The sequence below is a fragment of the Felis catus genome, chromosome B2 (assembly GCF_018350175.1).
Source record: "Felis catus isolate Fca126 chromosome B2, F.catus_Fca126_mat1.0, whole genome shotgun sequence".
Classification (NCBI taxonomy): Eukaryota; Metazoa; Chordata; class Mammalia; order Carnivora; family Felidae; genus Felis; species Felis catus.
The window spans coordinates 37,658,833-37,674,505 of record NC_058372.1 but is presented as its reverse complement, the minus strand read 5'-3'; the positions used below and the strand labels follow the sequence as shown (position 1 = coordinate 37,674,505).

General features: G+C 50.1%; 1 protein-coding gene across 6 annotated transcripts in view; it reads left to right on the top strand.

The window, feature by feature from the left end:
- The window catches only part of KIF6 (kinesin family member 6), a 386,490-nt gene that overhangs the window by 361,107 nt on the left and 9,710 nt on the right, over window positions 1-15,673 (top strand). For all 6 annotated transcript variants that reach the window (XM_019830554.3, XM_006931669.5, XM_045057492.1 and 3 more), the window contains 4 exons: window positions 2,064-2,148; window positions 3,835-3,970; window positions 6,816-6,913; window positions 14,342-14,431. In XM_019830554.3, coding sequence (XP_019686113.1) covers window positions 2,064-2,148; window positions 3,835-3,970; window positions 6,816-6,913; window positions 14,342-14,431 — 409 coding nt within the window. The remainder of the gene's footprint in view (window positions 1-2,063; window positions 2,149-3,834; window positions 3,971-6,815; window positions 6,914-14,341; window positions 14,432-15,673) is intronic.

The following is a 15,673-nucleotide window of genomic DNA, read 5'->3' as shown; positions in this document are numbered from 1 at the left end:
TTTAACCACAAGCTTAATAGAGGCCGGTGACAAACTGACATGGCCATGACAATGACAGAGCTGCTGAAGAACAAAAACGGTGCTGGGGAGGCTGCCTGATGCAAGCATTCAGCTCTTGAGAACCAGAAAAATTTGAGTTCAGATCCCATCTCTGCTTCTTAGTAGCTGTGTGACTTTGGGTTACTCACAGCCCTCTCTGAGCCTCAGAATCTAACTGAAATGAGACGGTAAGACCCTCCTGGTTATGTTGAGAATTCATAATAAGGTGAGCAGGGCACCAGCCCAGTGCCGGAGAGAACTTGGCAGCACTTAGCATAAAGCAGGCATTCGATAAATGGTCACTGTTAGTAATTTACCTGCTATAGAAATATAGAATGTACATTTTTAACAGCTTGGAGGGCCATTCTGTACCATGTCCCTTTCAGACCTATCTAGAGGATTATGTCCAGATTTAGACTGTGATCCTTAAGAATAGTTGGAAAGCAACCGTGTCACTGAGTCCTTAGGTGAGGGAACTGGGCAGAGTCCGCCTGTGAACAAAGCTCATGGTTTTTACGTAATGTTGTTGTTGTTGCTGTTGTTAAAATCTCTAAAGAACCATAAAATTAAGAAGGGAGACATGCTATGCTGCTCCAAAGATCCAAAGTAGGGGGAAAAAGAAGTCAGAGGGGCAGGTCTCAGCTCAAAGTAAGAGGAAACAGAGCTGCGCACAATGAAATGGGTTACCGTGCAAAGCTGTGAGCTCCCCACCACCGGAAGTATTTGGGCAGAAAGCAGATGACCATCTGTCAGAAATGTTAACAGGAGGAATTTCTGGATCCACGGCCCTTCCAAACAAACAAAACCGGATTTGGATCCAGTTTCTTGAAGTTAGCCTGGCCAAGTCAACCTCTTTGAACCTCTGTGCCCTTCTCTCTGCAAAATGGAAGCAATAATGCTTCAAATGAGTACTAGAAGGATTCAGTCTGGAGCGCCTGGATGGCTCAGTCGATTGAGCGTCTGACTTTGGCTCGGGGTCATGATCTCACGGTTCATGGTTTCGAGCCCCGCGTCGGGCTCTGTGCTGACAGCTCAGAGCCTGGAGCCTGCTTCACTCTGTGTGAGTGTCTTTCTCTCTCTCTCTCTCTCTCTGCCCCTCTCCCGCTCGCACTCTGTCTCTCTCTGTCTCTCAAAAATAAACATTTAAAAAAAATTAGAAGGATTCAGGCTGATCATGTCCAGAAAGCACCCAGCCCAAAATAGATTCTCCCCTATGTGGAGTAAGAAGCAGAGTGGTCCGACTTCCAAGACACCTTCCGTGAGGCTAGGAAGTACAGAGCAGCCGCAGAGACCCCTGGGAGGGTGAACAGACCCCACCCACCAGGCCAGAAGAGGCCGGGCTCCAGAGGAGCACGCTAGCCAGAGCGGGCAACTCTGTAGCAGTGGTGGGCATGCATAGGAACACAACCGTCACCAAGACCTTGGTCGGGTCCTGTTGCCCCGGCTCATGGGCAGGGCATCCGAGCCTGTTCTCTGCTCTGGCTGCATGTCAGCACTGCTTGGGCGAATCAGGCTTGGGAACCTTGGCTTTGGAGGGAAATCCAACACAGGGGACATGATTTGAGGCTATGAGATCCTCAGCACCTCAATTGGTGTGAAGACAGATGTGACAGATGTGAGACAGTTTAATGATGTCTTCTTGGTTTCTGAGGGGCTCTCTAGCAGAGGATGGGAAAATGCTATTTTGCATCTTCCCTGGGGATTCAAGAGGAAACAAGTGAACTCAACAGTAAAAGGATTAGTAGCAATGTAAGGCCCAATTGTCTTCCAGTGACAGATGTTGGACTGTGGGAGGGACAGCCGAAATAGTCATGGAAACCTCTCCTCCTAGGCTTTTGCCAAGCAGATATTGCCATTGAAAGGAGGGGGCTGCAGCAGACTCCCATCCAAAGGCCCTAGAAAGTACTCACAGAGGTACTTTCACCTTGAGATGCACTTGACTTTGTCCTCTGCCCTAAATATCACATTCCTCCTTTTATGTTTCTTCCTCGTTGGAGTAACCCATTGGCATCTCTCTTCCACAGGCATCTCAGAAAACGTAGCCATGCCTTCTATGCCAGACTTGCTGGAAGAAAAGCTTCGATCACAACTGGAGGAAGAAAAGATAAGGTACCCACTTTTTCACCCCCACACACCCTGACCCCAGCCTCCTAAAGCTCTCGGGGACGACCCATGTGCTGCCCGGGGCCAGGCGGAGTGGCCACTCCCCAGCCCAGGTCTGGAGCTGCTCTGGGAAGTGGGTCCAGTAGTTGAGTCCTCAAATAGCTGGAGGGAGTGCTGCCGTTGAGCAGACAGATGTGGGATGCAGAAACCACAGGCAGGATGAGGTTGGAATCGGGAGCAGAAAGCCTAGCTGGGCCCTGGAGCCAGTAGAGAGGTTGACTTGGCACCTTGACCAGCCTGAGGTCCCAGACTGCATGCAGCTCACTAGTCTTATCTGCTGCTGCCATCTAGGGGAGTCAGGAAGTATGACCACGGAGGTCTTCCACAGGCCGATCTACCCCTCTTTCCTCCTGAGGCTCCTTATCTGCGGGGCGTCCTGAGAACATCACACCCTCTTGCAGCCATTTAGGGTACCAAAATGATCTCACTAACAGAGGAAGGAACCTCCAGCATAAACAGATGCGTGGCCGTCACTGATACTTAGCATGGCCACAGAATGTCATGCAACACTCCAGTCCAACGTTGTAGTTCATGCATGCATTCATTTACACGTTCGACAAATGTTTGCTCTCTCCTGCCTGCCATGGGGAGGCCCTGGGGAGAGCAAACAAGGCACCTTCCCAGCCCTCGAGGAGCCTATGGTGTCATTATGACATGCTACCCCTGGGCTAGCTGGGCACGTACCCTGAGCAAACCCGGTCACTCTGGCCTCCCCACCCCCGACACATCCCTGCCACCCGAGACTTGGGGAGGACAAAGCCCCACTCTGAGCCCCCAGACTACTCCTCATGACTGCACTGTGTGTCCTGCCAGCATCCTCCTTCCCGAAAGCCTTGTGCTGCCCTCCCACACCTGCCAGTGTGGATTTGCCCCTGGGTTATCCTCTTTCTCCCTCACTCTGTTTATTTTTCCCAGTTTCTTCCCAACCCACTCTCCTGGTGGCTTTACTCCACTCTGTGTTGCCCCCTTGGTCCACATTTCCTGCCTCAGGGTCATCTCGGGAGCCAAGATGTGTTGGCAGTTGGGCTATTTCCTGTTGGACAACTTCTGATTTGTTGTCGCATGCCCCAAACTTATATACGCAGTGATGAATGTATTGTAACTTTCGCACTTCAACCTGAAGGTGAACCAGCGCAAGAGTGTGGTGGTTGAGACTGTGGTTTCCAGAGCCAGATGGCCTGGATTCAAATCCTGGCCCCTCTGTTTATTAGCCCCCTGCCACAGAGCAAGTTATGTAACCTCTCCTTGCCTCAGGTTCCAAATCTGTAAAGTGGAGCATCTTCTTCATGGGACCAAGACGAGGTCTGAATGAGTTTATATGTCGAGTGCCTAGAAGAATGCCTGCCCCTTAGTAAGTGCTCAGTAATGGTAGATATTCTTCTGGAAGGAGGGGGTATTCATCTCATACACAGAGCCCGTGGGCCCGCTGGACAAAAACACCTGGCTATGCTTCTCTCTGATGGACTCAAGCCCTGGCCCTGGGCCCTGGCCTCCCTGGGCTCCTCTGGGTCCCGGCTCCTGGCACCAGAGCGGCACCGCCAGATCCTCAGGCTCAGGCCCTGCAGCAACACTCCGTGGGCGGCCCTTCCTCCCGCCAGTGACTGTCAAGGCTCTTCTCTGATTCCACTGTAGGTATAAAATGATGTTCACACGCCTGAAGGCCCTGAAGGTGGAGATCGAGCACTTGCAGCTGCTCATGGACAAAGCCAAGGTGAAGTTGCAGAAGGAGTTTGAAGCCTGGTGGGCCGAGGAAGCCACCAGCCTGCAGGTATTAGCAGCGCCCCCCCCCCCCCCCGCCCCAGAGCCTGCCCCACTCCTGTGGCCTGGGGAATGTTTAGGGCCGCTGGGGAGGGGCTGTCAGAGGCAGGCCCACATGCTCTCAGCCTTGGCTCAGGAGACAGGTGCTCATCTTAGTAAGGAGGAGTGCACATGGTCAGGGGCCCTCTGTCCCTGTGCCCTGGTGCCTGCCACATAGAAAGGTGGGCCATGGAAAGTGAGCCCAAACCGGTGGACCTGCCACTGTTACTTTGTGTAATGTTCCCCTGCGACACCATATTGACAGCGTTGGCTGTTTTTTATTACAGTCATATGCAGGAAAGTCTTGGTTTGCGAGCAAAATTCATTCTGGAAACATGCTTGTAATCCAAAAGCACTCGTATATCAAAGCAAGTTTCAAGAACCACTGGCTCAGTTGTGATCATGTGACATTCGACTTATGTACTACATGTATTGCAAGACACCACTTGTCAAGTTAAAATTTATTAGGAATGTTTGCTAGGCTTGTGGAACCCTAGTAGAACAAGTTACTCTCAATCCAAGGTTTTATTGTATGTATATATGTGTTTATACATACATGTGTATATGTAAACATATATTTCTATAATTTATGTGGAAGTTATAGAAATTTTGGAAAATAGAGAAAAGCACAAAGAGATAAAAATCACCATAACCCCACCATTTAAGGATAACCAATATTATCATGTTGGATTATATTACTTCTTTCTCCTATGCATATATTTCCATATGTTTTTTTTTTTTAAGTTAATTTATTTACCTTGAGTCCGGGAGGGGGGAGAGAGAGAGAGAGAGAGAGAGAGAGAGAGAGAGAGAGAATCCCAAGCAGGCTCCATGCTGTCAGCACAGAGCCCAACGCAGGGCTGGATCCCACGAACCATGAGATCATGACCTGAGCTGAAATCAAGAGTCAGACGCTTAACAGACTGAGCCACCAAGGCGCCCCTCCATATGTTTTTATAAAAATAGAATCATACTGGTCTTCAAGTATCACAAACACCTTTTGTTCTGGGACTTCACGGCACAGCATGATGCTCTTCCATGTTCTTGTTCTACATCATTCTAATGGCTGTCACTGTTCCATAATATGAATTTATTTTAATCCACTTAATCTTTGATCGTTTAGTGTTTAGGTTGTGTCTAGTTTTGCACTGGAAGCCTGTTTGTAGATAAATGTTTGCATATTTGCTAGACAGATTCCTGGAAGCTCCCTATAATATTATGAAGGCCAAGATAACAAGTTAAGAAGCGTTAATACAAACGCCCAGTTCCAGTTGTCCTCCTGTAAGTCCTCAGCTCTGGTGTAACGGAGGCGGCTGGCGGATCTCTCAGAGATCATCTAACAGCTGACCCCTTCATTTCAAGGACAAGGAAACTGAGAGCCTAAGAAGTTATTTGGTCAAAGACACACAGCCAAGTAGCCATGTTACCAGACAATAGAGAAGAATATTTGGATAAAACTTAATATACAAGATGACAAAGAAAACCAGTAAGACTGAAATAAAGTTGTCAAAATATTTTTAAAGCAAAGTTATGGTATAAAAACATGTATACCACTTTACGAATGTATTAATAAGGTACATTTATTAATATTTAACATAATTTCAAAGTAGTGGTGAACACAGTATTTCAGTATTTCTGCCACAGTGTAATATGATATGAAAATATCTTGTGATTTCTAACCGGTGATGAAGTCACTGACGTTACATATACTACTATGGTTTGTTGCCTACAATGTATCATTGAAAGACATGCTAGATTTCAGGTAGAAGTTAGGAAAAATAAAAACGTCATTGATTCCCATCCACGTTCGCAGCACCCCTGGGTCCTGTCTGTTCTCCAGTTAAGACCCCTTCGTGGCGAGGCCACCAGCCACTGCTGGTGCCCAAGGGAGGTTAGCCACTGAGCGGATGGTGAGGGTGATCCCGTGTGACTCAGGAAGTGTCCGGGCAAGGCTGATGGATTCAGACAGCGTATTTTGTTCACATAGGCAGCAAAAGCCGGAGTAGCCAAAGATGTCAGCTCAGTGTATCCTCTGCCCCACAGGGTGTCACTGAAACACAATGGACCAGATGACTGCAGTAGGGCTGATGGGGCACCCTGTTGCTGAGGAGTTAATTCTATGCTGCCGCTAGGCAGTTTTATAGCCTGCAGATGTATGCTGAGTGGAGCAAGGCAGAAAGCCTTAAACCTCATCAGAACATGGGAGGTGATGAGAAACGGTCCCATGACCACCCCCCAGGGAGATAGGAAGGCAAGTGGGAAATAGCCTTGTAGCAGCTGCTCGTGAGCCTGCTATGCTGTCAGGTTCTGGGAGAATCACGGGGCATTCTGCCAAGATTCAGAGAAGCCGCAGTTGAGGCCTTGCTCTCCAGCCCATGTGGAGACATGCAAGGTTGCCAGGGCACCATGGTGGAGCCGTTCCTCTACAGGAGGTGCTCAGTGGATTTCTCCTGCCTCTGCGAGCATCTCTTTGGGACAAGGGGAAGCAAAACCAGAGAGGACTTCTGGAGAATTGTCAGATTGCATGTTAAACACTTTTTCCTGACTACAAGTAAATAATACAGGCTCAAAGTGGAAGGCTTAGCACAGAAAAGGACAAAGAATAAATCAGACATTACCCATAATCCTGCCACCCAGAGATAATATTTTGATGCCCATCAGTATAGTGATCACAATGTCTAGATTAATTGTTTCCCCCGCACATGTTGTATATAGAAACTTTTAGAACTAGCTTTTTCACCTTAAGAAATACATCAAAGACATTTTCCCGTGTCATCAGATTCAAGCTAATACTGTGAAACTCCTTGGGCCAACAGGTAAATTCTCCAGCAGTGAATTCCCTCAATCACCTGAAGCCCTTTCCCCAGACACCTGAGTCCCAGCGTGAAAGGTCTCAGCTTCTCTGTAACCAAAGGTAAGGAGTGAGGCTGAAGAAAAGTTTCCCTGCCTCTCCTCAACCTGTTCTTTCTCCCCTGCGTAGGGGTCTCTAGAGGCTGCCTGATTCGCCATGGTGAATCACTCGTACTGTTACATTAGCTGCAGATACTCAAGCCAGTGGTTCCAGGAGTGTGTGACCAAAGCCTGTTGAGCACACCTCCTCAGTCCTTTTCCCCTGACCTGGCAGCCAGCAGACCTACTGCCATGGTGACAAGAGACAAGCGCTTTCATTGCACGAGCCCTGGTCCTGCCCCCTGAGTAGGAAGAAGGGGTTGGAAGTAGGTGGAAGGGAGAGTTTGGGAGAGAGTGGGGGGGACTGGAAAGGAAGGGGATATTGGTGGTAGGCCAGTCAGGATACAGAGGAGCTCTGCTAAAAGACTGTCCTCGCACAGATTCAGGAGAGATGTGGGTGGCCTCCCAGGAGGATGGCCTGCACGTGAGGACAACCAGGAGCCAGTTTCCCAGAATGCCGGCACGATCCAGCAGGGACTCCACTTCCCCCCCACACCACCTTCTGAAGGCAGCTTCCTTGTCATGCCACCCACGTTATTATCTCTTTGCAACCACACAACTCAGGGGGTAGAGCCAGTGACGCATGCCTCGGCCATCCTCTGTCCCCCAGAGAGATCTGCTGTCAGGACAGAGGCCAGGGCAGCTTGCGTGGGGTGTCGGCCTCTGCCACCAAGGAGCAGTCCTGTGGCTGGGATTGAATAGGAGCTGAGCTCTTAGGTTGGAAAATGTGAAATAGAGCTTTCACTCTATTTGACTGGGGTGGGAGGGGCGTTATGCCAGACATTACCCTTAATATGATGTTATGAGAATGGCATTTTACCTCTGTGGTCCTCTCGAAATCCCATCGCCCCAGTCCAGTCATGAGGAGAACATCGTGTAAGTCTCGACTGGGGGACATGCTGCAGAATACCCAACCAGTCCTCCTCAAAACTGTCAAGGTCATCGAAAACAAGAAAAATGTAAGAAACTGTCACAAGCAAGGGGAGCCTAAGGAGGCATGACAGCAAAATGTAATATGCTAGCCTGGATGGGATCCTAGGTCCAAAAAAACACACTAGGTAAAAATTAAGAAAATGCAAATAAAGTATGAACTTTAATTAATGATAATTATCAGCATTATTTCATTAGTATGATAAGTATCAGCATTGTTTCACTAGTTGTGACAAATGTACCATACCAGTGTAAGATTGTATGATAAGGGCAAGTGGGTGTGAGGAACATGGTAACTCTTTGTACTATCTTTGCAGATTTTCTGTAAGCCTAAAACTATTCTTTTGTTGTTGTTCTCAAGTATGGTTGACACACATTATTACATTACTTCATGGCTATTGAGCCAGGAAACCACATAAAGGGAACTTAAATGTGTATTACTAAGTGAAAGAAGCAATCTGAAAAGGCTACCTGATGTGCAATTCCAACGTGACATTCTGGAAAGGGCAAAACTGTGGAGACAGTAAAAGAACTAGTAATTGTCAGGGTGAGAGGGGAGAGGTGGAAAGGATGAATGGGGGAACACTAGAGATTTTTAAGCCAGCAAAACATATGGGAATATGAGATTATGCATTTGTTAAAATCTGTAGAACTGTACAACAGAAAGAGTGAACCCCCTGGTAGACAAACTGTGGCCTTGAGTTAATAACATTGTATCTATGTTGGTTCATCAGTTGTAACAGATGTCCAACACTCATACAAGACGTTAATAATACAGGAAACTACAAGATGGGAGAGGGGGGCTATATGGGAAGTCTGCACCATCTGCTCAATTCTCTGTAAACCTAAAACTTCTCCAAAAACCTGCCCATTAATTTAATATCCTTTAAAAAGGCAGCATAGATAGACTTGCTCTACAGCAATACAGACAGCTTAGCATTAGCGTCCTATACTGGCCCTCTCTGCATTCACTTGGGTACCTGCCAAGCTCTGGAGCACTTGAGTTTGCAACCCCTGTATAGCTGTCTCCTTCTCCTGAAACTTCTGGATTCCACAGAGCATGTTTGAAAAACATTGGCCCATCCAAGAGGACAGGGATTTCCTTGGTTAATGCTCTGGCTCAGTCCTGAGTCTGTCATGTATCCCACACAACACCAAGCTCTCGTCCCAGTGATGAGGCTCAGAACCCCTTGTTATTTCCCCAGCCTCTTTTCTAGATCTCTTGCATAGTTCCTTACTGGTAGAAATACCCTGCCTAGCAAGTAGGAAGCTCCATCTCTAAGTTTTCCTTTGTTTCAAAGACAATGAAGTGTGTGTGTGTGTGTGTGTGTGTGTGTGTGTGTGTGAGAAGGCCCAATACACACACTCCAAGGGCTATACAGTAGAAATAGACCATGCCTGCCAAATGAAATTCACAACTCTGAATTTCAAAGTAAAGGTCACCCATGGAAGCTTTTCTCAAAATCTTGCTCGCAGAACTCTACCCCAGGCCCCTTTGATGACTGCTCACAGGAGGGTCTTTGGGGAGATGGCCCAGGTAGGCCTTGGAATATCAGGCCCTGTCATCTCTGGTGGCAGCCAGTGCTCTGGTTTGACCTCTAAACCTCAGCAGAAATAACCAAATATCCTGAACAGAATTTGCTAAGACACCTCAACTGTGAGTGGTTGGCACCCCTAAATTCCCTCCCACCCTGCAGTTCAGATACCAAAAATTGTAGGCAGAAAGTTTCCAATAGGTGAGAGGAAAGGTCCCTGTTAGTGACTGGAAAGGGAGCGGTCTGGGGGCTCCACCTTTGACAAGGAAATCACTGCCACATGCTTTCTAATGCTGACAGAAAAGAGCTCACAGGCTCTAGCAGGGGTGAGGTGGGGAGGAGACCCTGTGCCCGGGTCATGGTTCCTCAGACATTCTCTGCAAACCTCCAGCAGTGCAGGATTAGTCGTTGATGTCCTTAAGTTCTCTGAGGAGACAGCATTAGCTTTCTTCTCTCACAGGAATAATACCCTGTCGTTTCCAGGAACCCTGTAGGCCAGGCACTGAGCAAATGTGCCACATACATACTACCATTGTCCCCACTTTACAGATGAGAACACCCGGGCTCTGAGAGCTCAGTTCACTTGCTCAGGGTCGCCCAGCTGGTCAGTGGTAAGGCAGGATTGGAACCCAGGCCTGTCGGCGTCCAGCCACCCTGCTCACTCCTCACATCAATGCCTGCCCTTGAGGGGCACTCGCAGGAGGCGGCAGTTTCCAGCCCATGTGCTGTGCTGTTTCATTCAACCGTGCTTTCTTTAGGTTCTGCGAAACGCCAGGTCCTCCTCCTTGGGCTCTCCCCTCTTTGAGTGCCCACGGCCTGATCTGCCCAAGGGGCCAGGATTTTCAAAAGGCAAATGTACACTTGCTCACAAAGCCAGCCTCTGACTGGAAAACTGGAACTCCCTGCCGTCGGCCTTCCCCATTTCTGTCGAGAAACCCCGAATTCAACCCCTCGTTTAACTAGCAGGCACAGAAAGGGAAAGGGGTTGTTTAACTCTGTGGTTGGCAACACGAAGATTACCCAGTAATCCTGAACTCCAGGCTCCGTTCTTCCCACCTCCCTCCCCCCTGCTCTCTCCCCACCTCCTCTCCCCTCTCTGCTTCGCTCCTGCACTGCATTCTTCTCCATCCCTTTCTTCCTTCTCTCCCTGCCCACCTGTATCCCCACCCTACATTCCCCTTCTCCCTCTTTTTTTCTTTTTGCCTTCCTGTCTAGGCTGCTTTCCCCTTCTCCCTTGCTCTCCATCAGCCAAGGCTGCCTCTCTGTATTGCTTGTCCATTTGTCCCCCTGCCACCAGCCTTTACCTCCCAGCTTCTGTGAGAGAGTGCCCACCATGGAAGAAGTCTAAGAATCAGCCACTGGGCAGGGCTTCCTAGAATCTTCTTGGGGGGAACCACTATAAGAATCATGCCCCCCTTCCAGTAGTAGGGCCTTGGCATCCCTGGATATTCCTTTTCCTTAGGTGTTCCAATTGAAGATGATCCCTGGATGTGCCTGCCAAGACACCCTTAACCCTGAAGCTGCAACCCGTAATTTCAGAGGTGTGCATCAGATGGGACCGCTGGTCACCTGCAAGGAGTCCCTTCGGTGTGGACTTTCACAAAGGATGTCTGAGAGAAATCCTCCTTGTACTTCTTCCAATCAGCAGGACCTTGAGCAAGCAAGGCAGCTCCCCCTTGGGGATCTCCTCATCTCATCTATAAGATGCGCCGAGGTCCCTCTGACACTATCGTTCCATGCAGATAAATGCACCAGTGCCATTGAGCAGCTGCTGGGGCGAGAGCGTGAGAGTCCAGCAGGCAGTTTCCACCCGAGCTCCAGAGAGGCTGCTGTCCATGGACTCACTGCAGGCCTGGTGGGCGGTCCTCTGCTCCTCGGGTTCCGAAAGAAACTTGACCTCATCACTTCCCCAGGGATGCCCCGTGCCCGCAGGCCAATCACGCTAAATGCACAGCACTCTGATTGGCAACCCAGGAGGCTTGTTATTACTACCACTTATTAATCCCTATTAGGAAAGAGGTAGTTAATTCTGATGGCGGGTGTGTTCTGTCTCCGGAAGGAATGTCAACATGAGAATCGAATGCAGTGTCAGAGGCCGGTTGGTCAGGGAAGAAAACAAAAATAACTTGCAGTGTGATCCTAAGGGTCCAGAAACTTAGCTGCGGCATCCGGGGGGCCCTCGAGCAGCCTCGGGACTGGAGGAGTCCTCTCCCTCAGGAGCCCCAAGCCTTCACATTATGCCACCCTCCTGAATGGTCGAGGCAGCAGGCTGGGCGACTGGGCCTCTGCAGAGGGTCCTGGATACCCCCATCTTTCCACAGTGTGATCCTGACCCCTTTCTGCCCTGTCCATTGTCCACCTCTGCCCCTCTTCCACATGCTACCAGCCCTCAACAGTTTGTACCTGGATGTTCCCTGGAATCTTAAGCAAGGAACTACTGGGAATCCATTGGGAATCCATTGAGTTAATGAGCCATTTGAGTGCCAGTGACCTGATCTGGCAAGACTGGCTACAGTTTCCAAACTGACTTTGACCTGGTGTAGTCGAAGCACCTATGAAACGGAAAGCCCTCTCTCCCCTTCCGGAGGCCTGCACCAGGAACCGTTCAGAAGGAGCCCGGATCATTGGCCACTTTCTCCAAAGAAAAGCACGCAGAGCCTCTGCCACCTCATGGCTGCCTCTGGTTCTACAGTTTCTCTGACCAGACACACAGATCCCCGTCTCTCCCCACCGCCCAGTGCAGTCTGGGATGCAGGGAAATAGGCATGGGGGTGGGAGGGATTCCCAGGCTCTGATTTCCTTCCCTGTTTGTTTGACCCCCAGTCTCGAACCTGTGGAGGCGGGCCCAGGGAGGGCTGAGATGGGAGAGGGCTGAAGGCCGGAGCTGGGGAAGGGGCTGTACCCATGGGTGGGGCAGCAGGTTGCAGGGCCTGTGGAGTGCCTGGGACTGATGGTGGAGGCTAGGCAAAGCCAGTGGCCCTGTCTAACCCTAGCCCACCTCTCAGCCCGAGTGCCCCCATCTGTAAAGGAGAGTTCCAGCCAGAGGAATTTTGAGGCCTCTCCCAGGTTGGATATGGTGTCTATGCAGGACCATCCCAGACCAGGGAGAGAATCCCATCATGCCACTGGCATCTTGGGACAGCTTTGGTGGCCGGCCTCTTCACCTCCCAAGGAGCACTGTTGGGTTCGGCTGTTTGCAACCAGGAATCCAAGGCAAGGTGCGCACATTAGGCAAGCTAGTTAAATGGGCCAAACCGCACCTGCCTGAGTGGGTCAGACACCTGTTAGGTCTGACTTATCATTTGGAACCAGGGGCTGTTCAGTCGGTGTGGGCAGGAGTGAGCCATGCATCCCCAGCATGTGCTTCCTCAGAACCCCACAGAGCCGGGTCCAGTTAATAAAGGATCATGGCTGAGAAACAGATTCTGATGCCTCACAGAGTCATGGGTTAGATTCATATTCTGCCACTAGCCAGCCGGTAACTTTTAGAATTTCTTTAACCTCCCTAAGCTTCCGTTTCCTCATCTATATAATGAGGATAATGAGACAATTGAGAGGATTAAATGGCACAGGTCTTCTGCTACGAATGTGCACTATTCTTCCAAGTTAAGGGAAGAGTGACCCTGAAGGCAATTGAGAGAGCAACCTGGCTGCCTCTTCCCTTTCAAAAGCGGGAGTGGGCACTGCCCCCTCAAAAGCTGTGGGGGCAGGGCCTCCCAGCAGAACCATAAGGGCACGACCCCTGCCCAGCAGAGCCCAGCAGGACCTTTACCCAGTGGGTCCAGAAGACGGGACTGTCACCCCAGTGAATCCAGAAGGCAGAACATTGGACCCGAGAGGATTATTCTCAAGCCTTAAGTTCTCACAGAGTTTGCATTGCTAGGTTTTGAACTTGCCTGGGACCCATCACCCCTTCCTTCCTTCCTTCCTTCCTTCCTTCCTTCCTTCCTTCCTTCCTCCCTCCCTCCCTCCCTCCCTCCCTCCCTCCCTCTCTCTTCCTTGTGGAATGGGAATGTCTAACCTATGCCTGTCCACCATTGTATTTTGGAAACACATAACTTGTCTGCTCTCACATGTTCACAGCCAGTGAGAAATTCCACCTCAGGGTGATTCGACTTCCAGTCTCACCTGTCTGTGATTTACATGAGACTTTGGACTTTAGAGTTGATACCAGGATGAGTTAAGCCTTTGGGGGCTGCTGGGATGGAGGGAACGTGTTTCACGTATGAGAAGGATGTGAATTTGTTGGGGGTGAAGGGATGGGGGGCAGGGACAGAATGTTATAAACTGAACGCATCCTCCAAAAATTCATATGTTGAAACCTAATCCCAGATACGATGGTATTTGGAGGTGCCTCTTTAAGTCACAAGGGTAGAGTCCTCGTTGATGGGATTAGTGCCTTCGTAAGAAGAGGCCAGAGAGCTAGCTCACTCTTTTTCTGTCCTGTGAGCACACAATGAGAATTTGGCAGTCTGCCAGAAGAGGACCCTCATGAGAACGTGACCATGCCACACCCTGATCCCAGACTCCCAGCCTCCAGAACTGTGAGAAACAAATCCCTGTTATCTCGTCACACCACCCGACTAGGGTGTTCTGTGGCTGGTAAGGACCCTCTTGCTGGCTTGCAGATGGCCATGTTCTCGCCGTGTCCTCACATGGTAGAGAGAGAGATGGAGCTGTGATCTCTCTTCCTCTTCTTGTGAGGGTACCAGTACCATCATGGGGGCCCCACCCTCAGGACCTCCTCAAAACCTCATTACTTCCCAAAGGCGTCACCTCCAAATACCATCACATTGGGTGCTTGGGCTTCAACGTATGGATTTGGGGGACACAAACATTCAGTCCCTATGGCTCCTAAATACAAACCTAAATTTCTCTTCTGGAAACCTCCTCTCATACCTCTTCCTTTTGTCATTTTCCTTTTGCAGCGGTGTGAACACCAGGAAAATCTTGCCCTCGCCTTGTCCCATCCCGCACAGCCAGGAGCCCAGCAGCACCAGTGCCTCCCAGGAAGACAGGTCTGTCGTCTCCCTCTGATGCCTGTGACAGCCCCTGCCATGAGTGGAATGGGTCAAAATTGCCAGTGCCCTTCTCCCACATCCTGAGGAGCCCCGTGCCCAGTGGCTGCACAGACACAGCCCAGGGCTGGCCTCCACCCTGACACCCCAGGAATACCCTGGAGTCTCTCACAGATACCGAGTCCCAAGGCAGAGAAGTTTTCTCCCAGGGGCCTCTGCTGCCCTGCGCGGGCAGAATTGCTCCAAGTGTCTGTGTAAATAGATATACCCAGGGCCATTGAAGGAAAGAAGAGCCAGCCCACTGGCCATTCCAACATAGCCCTGCCACAGGGTCCCCAGGCCGGGAAGGGCAGAGAGTTGACAAGCCTAGCTAGCCTCGGCCCTGTGAGCCGTTCACTCCAGACCGGACAAAGCTGCCAAGGCCTCTCCTCAGCAGTGCCCTTTATGCCTTCTGACTAGAACACCTGAGCACCCTTCTTCACCTGGCAGACCCTACTCTCCCCCAAGCAGTCTAAGGGGTGAGGTCCAGCCATGCCCCTCCCCGAGCCCAGACAGAAGGAACAGCTCCGTGTAGCCCCACGGGAGCCCTTGTCACTGACTGCAGCTGGATGCCAACACAACTACTTGTGATAGGGAACAGCCCCTTATTGTGGACAGTCCTCACTGGCTTCTGACAGAGTGAATACTATCACCTGCTGTATGAGGAAGAGGCTTGCAAGCCAGGAGGGCACTGCTTAGAATTTTCTTGTGGGGGCAGGCTGGTTATTAAATGGAAAAAGAGGAGGGAGAAAGGCACATACATTCTTACTTTTTTAAAAGGATTTTTTGGAAATCCCACACTTCTTATAAATCTCATTGGCTGGGACCTGGTCACCTGACCACACATAGCAGCAAAGGAGGCTGGGAAATGTAGTATTTTTTTTCAGCCATGGCAACTTACTCAGCTAACTGTTTTTACAGAGAGAAGAGAGAATACTTATCTGCCCCAGGAACTAGCTAAGCCATGGTGGGGGGGTAGGGATGCACTGGGTAGACGTCCTAAATGATGTGCCATCTAAGTTGGGTGCTGAAGGAGACAGTGACACCTCAGGTGGAATGGGCTTGGTTTAGGGAAGGCAAGGGGTGGGGGCTGCACCAGAGATGGGGAAGTTGCAGAGACAAAGCATATTCAACCATGCAAAGGTCTCGGGGGGAGAGCAGTCTAGGGAAAGGAGACAGCCAAAGCAAAGCCATTGAGTAAGA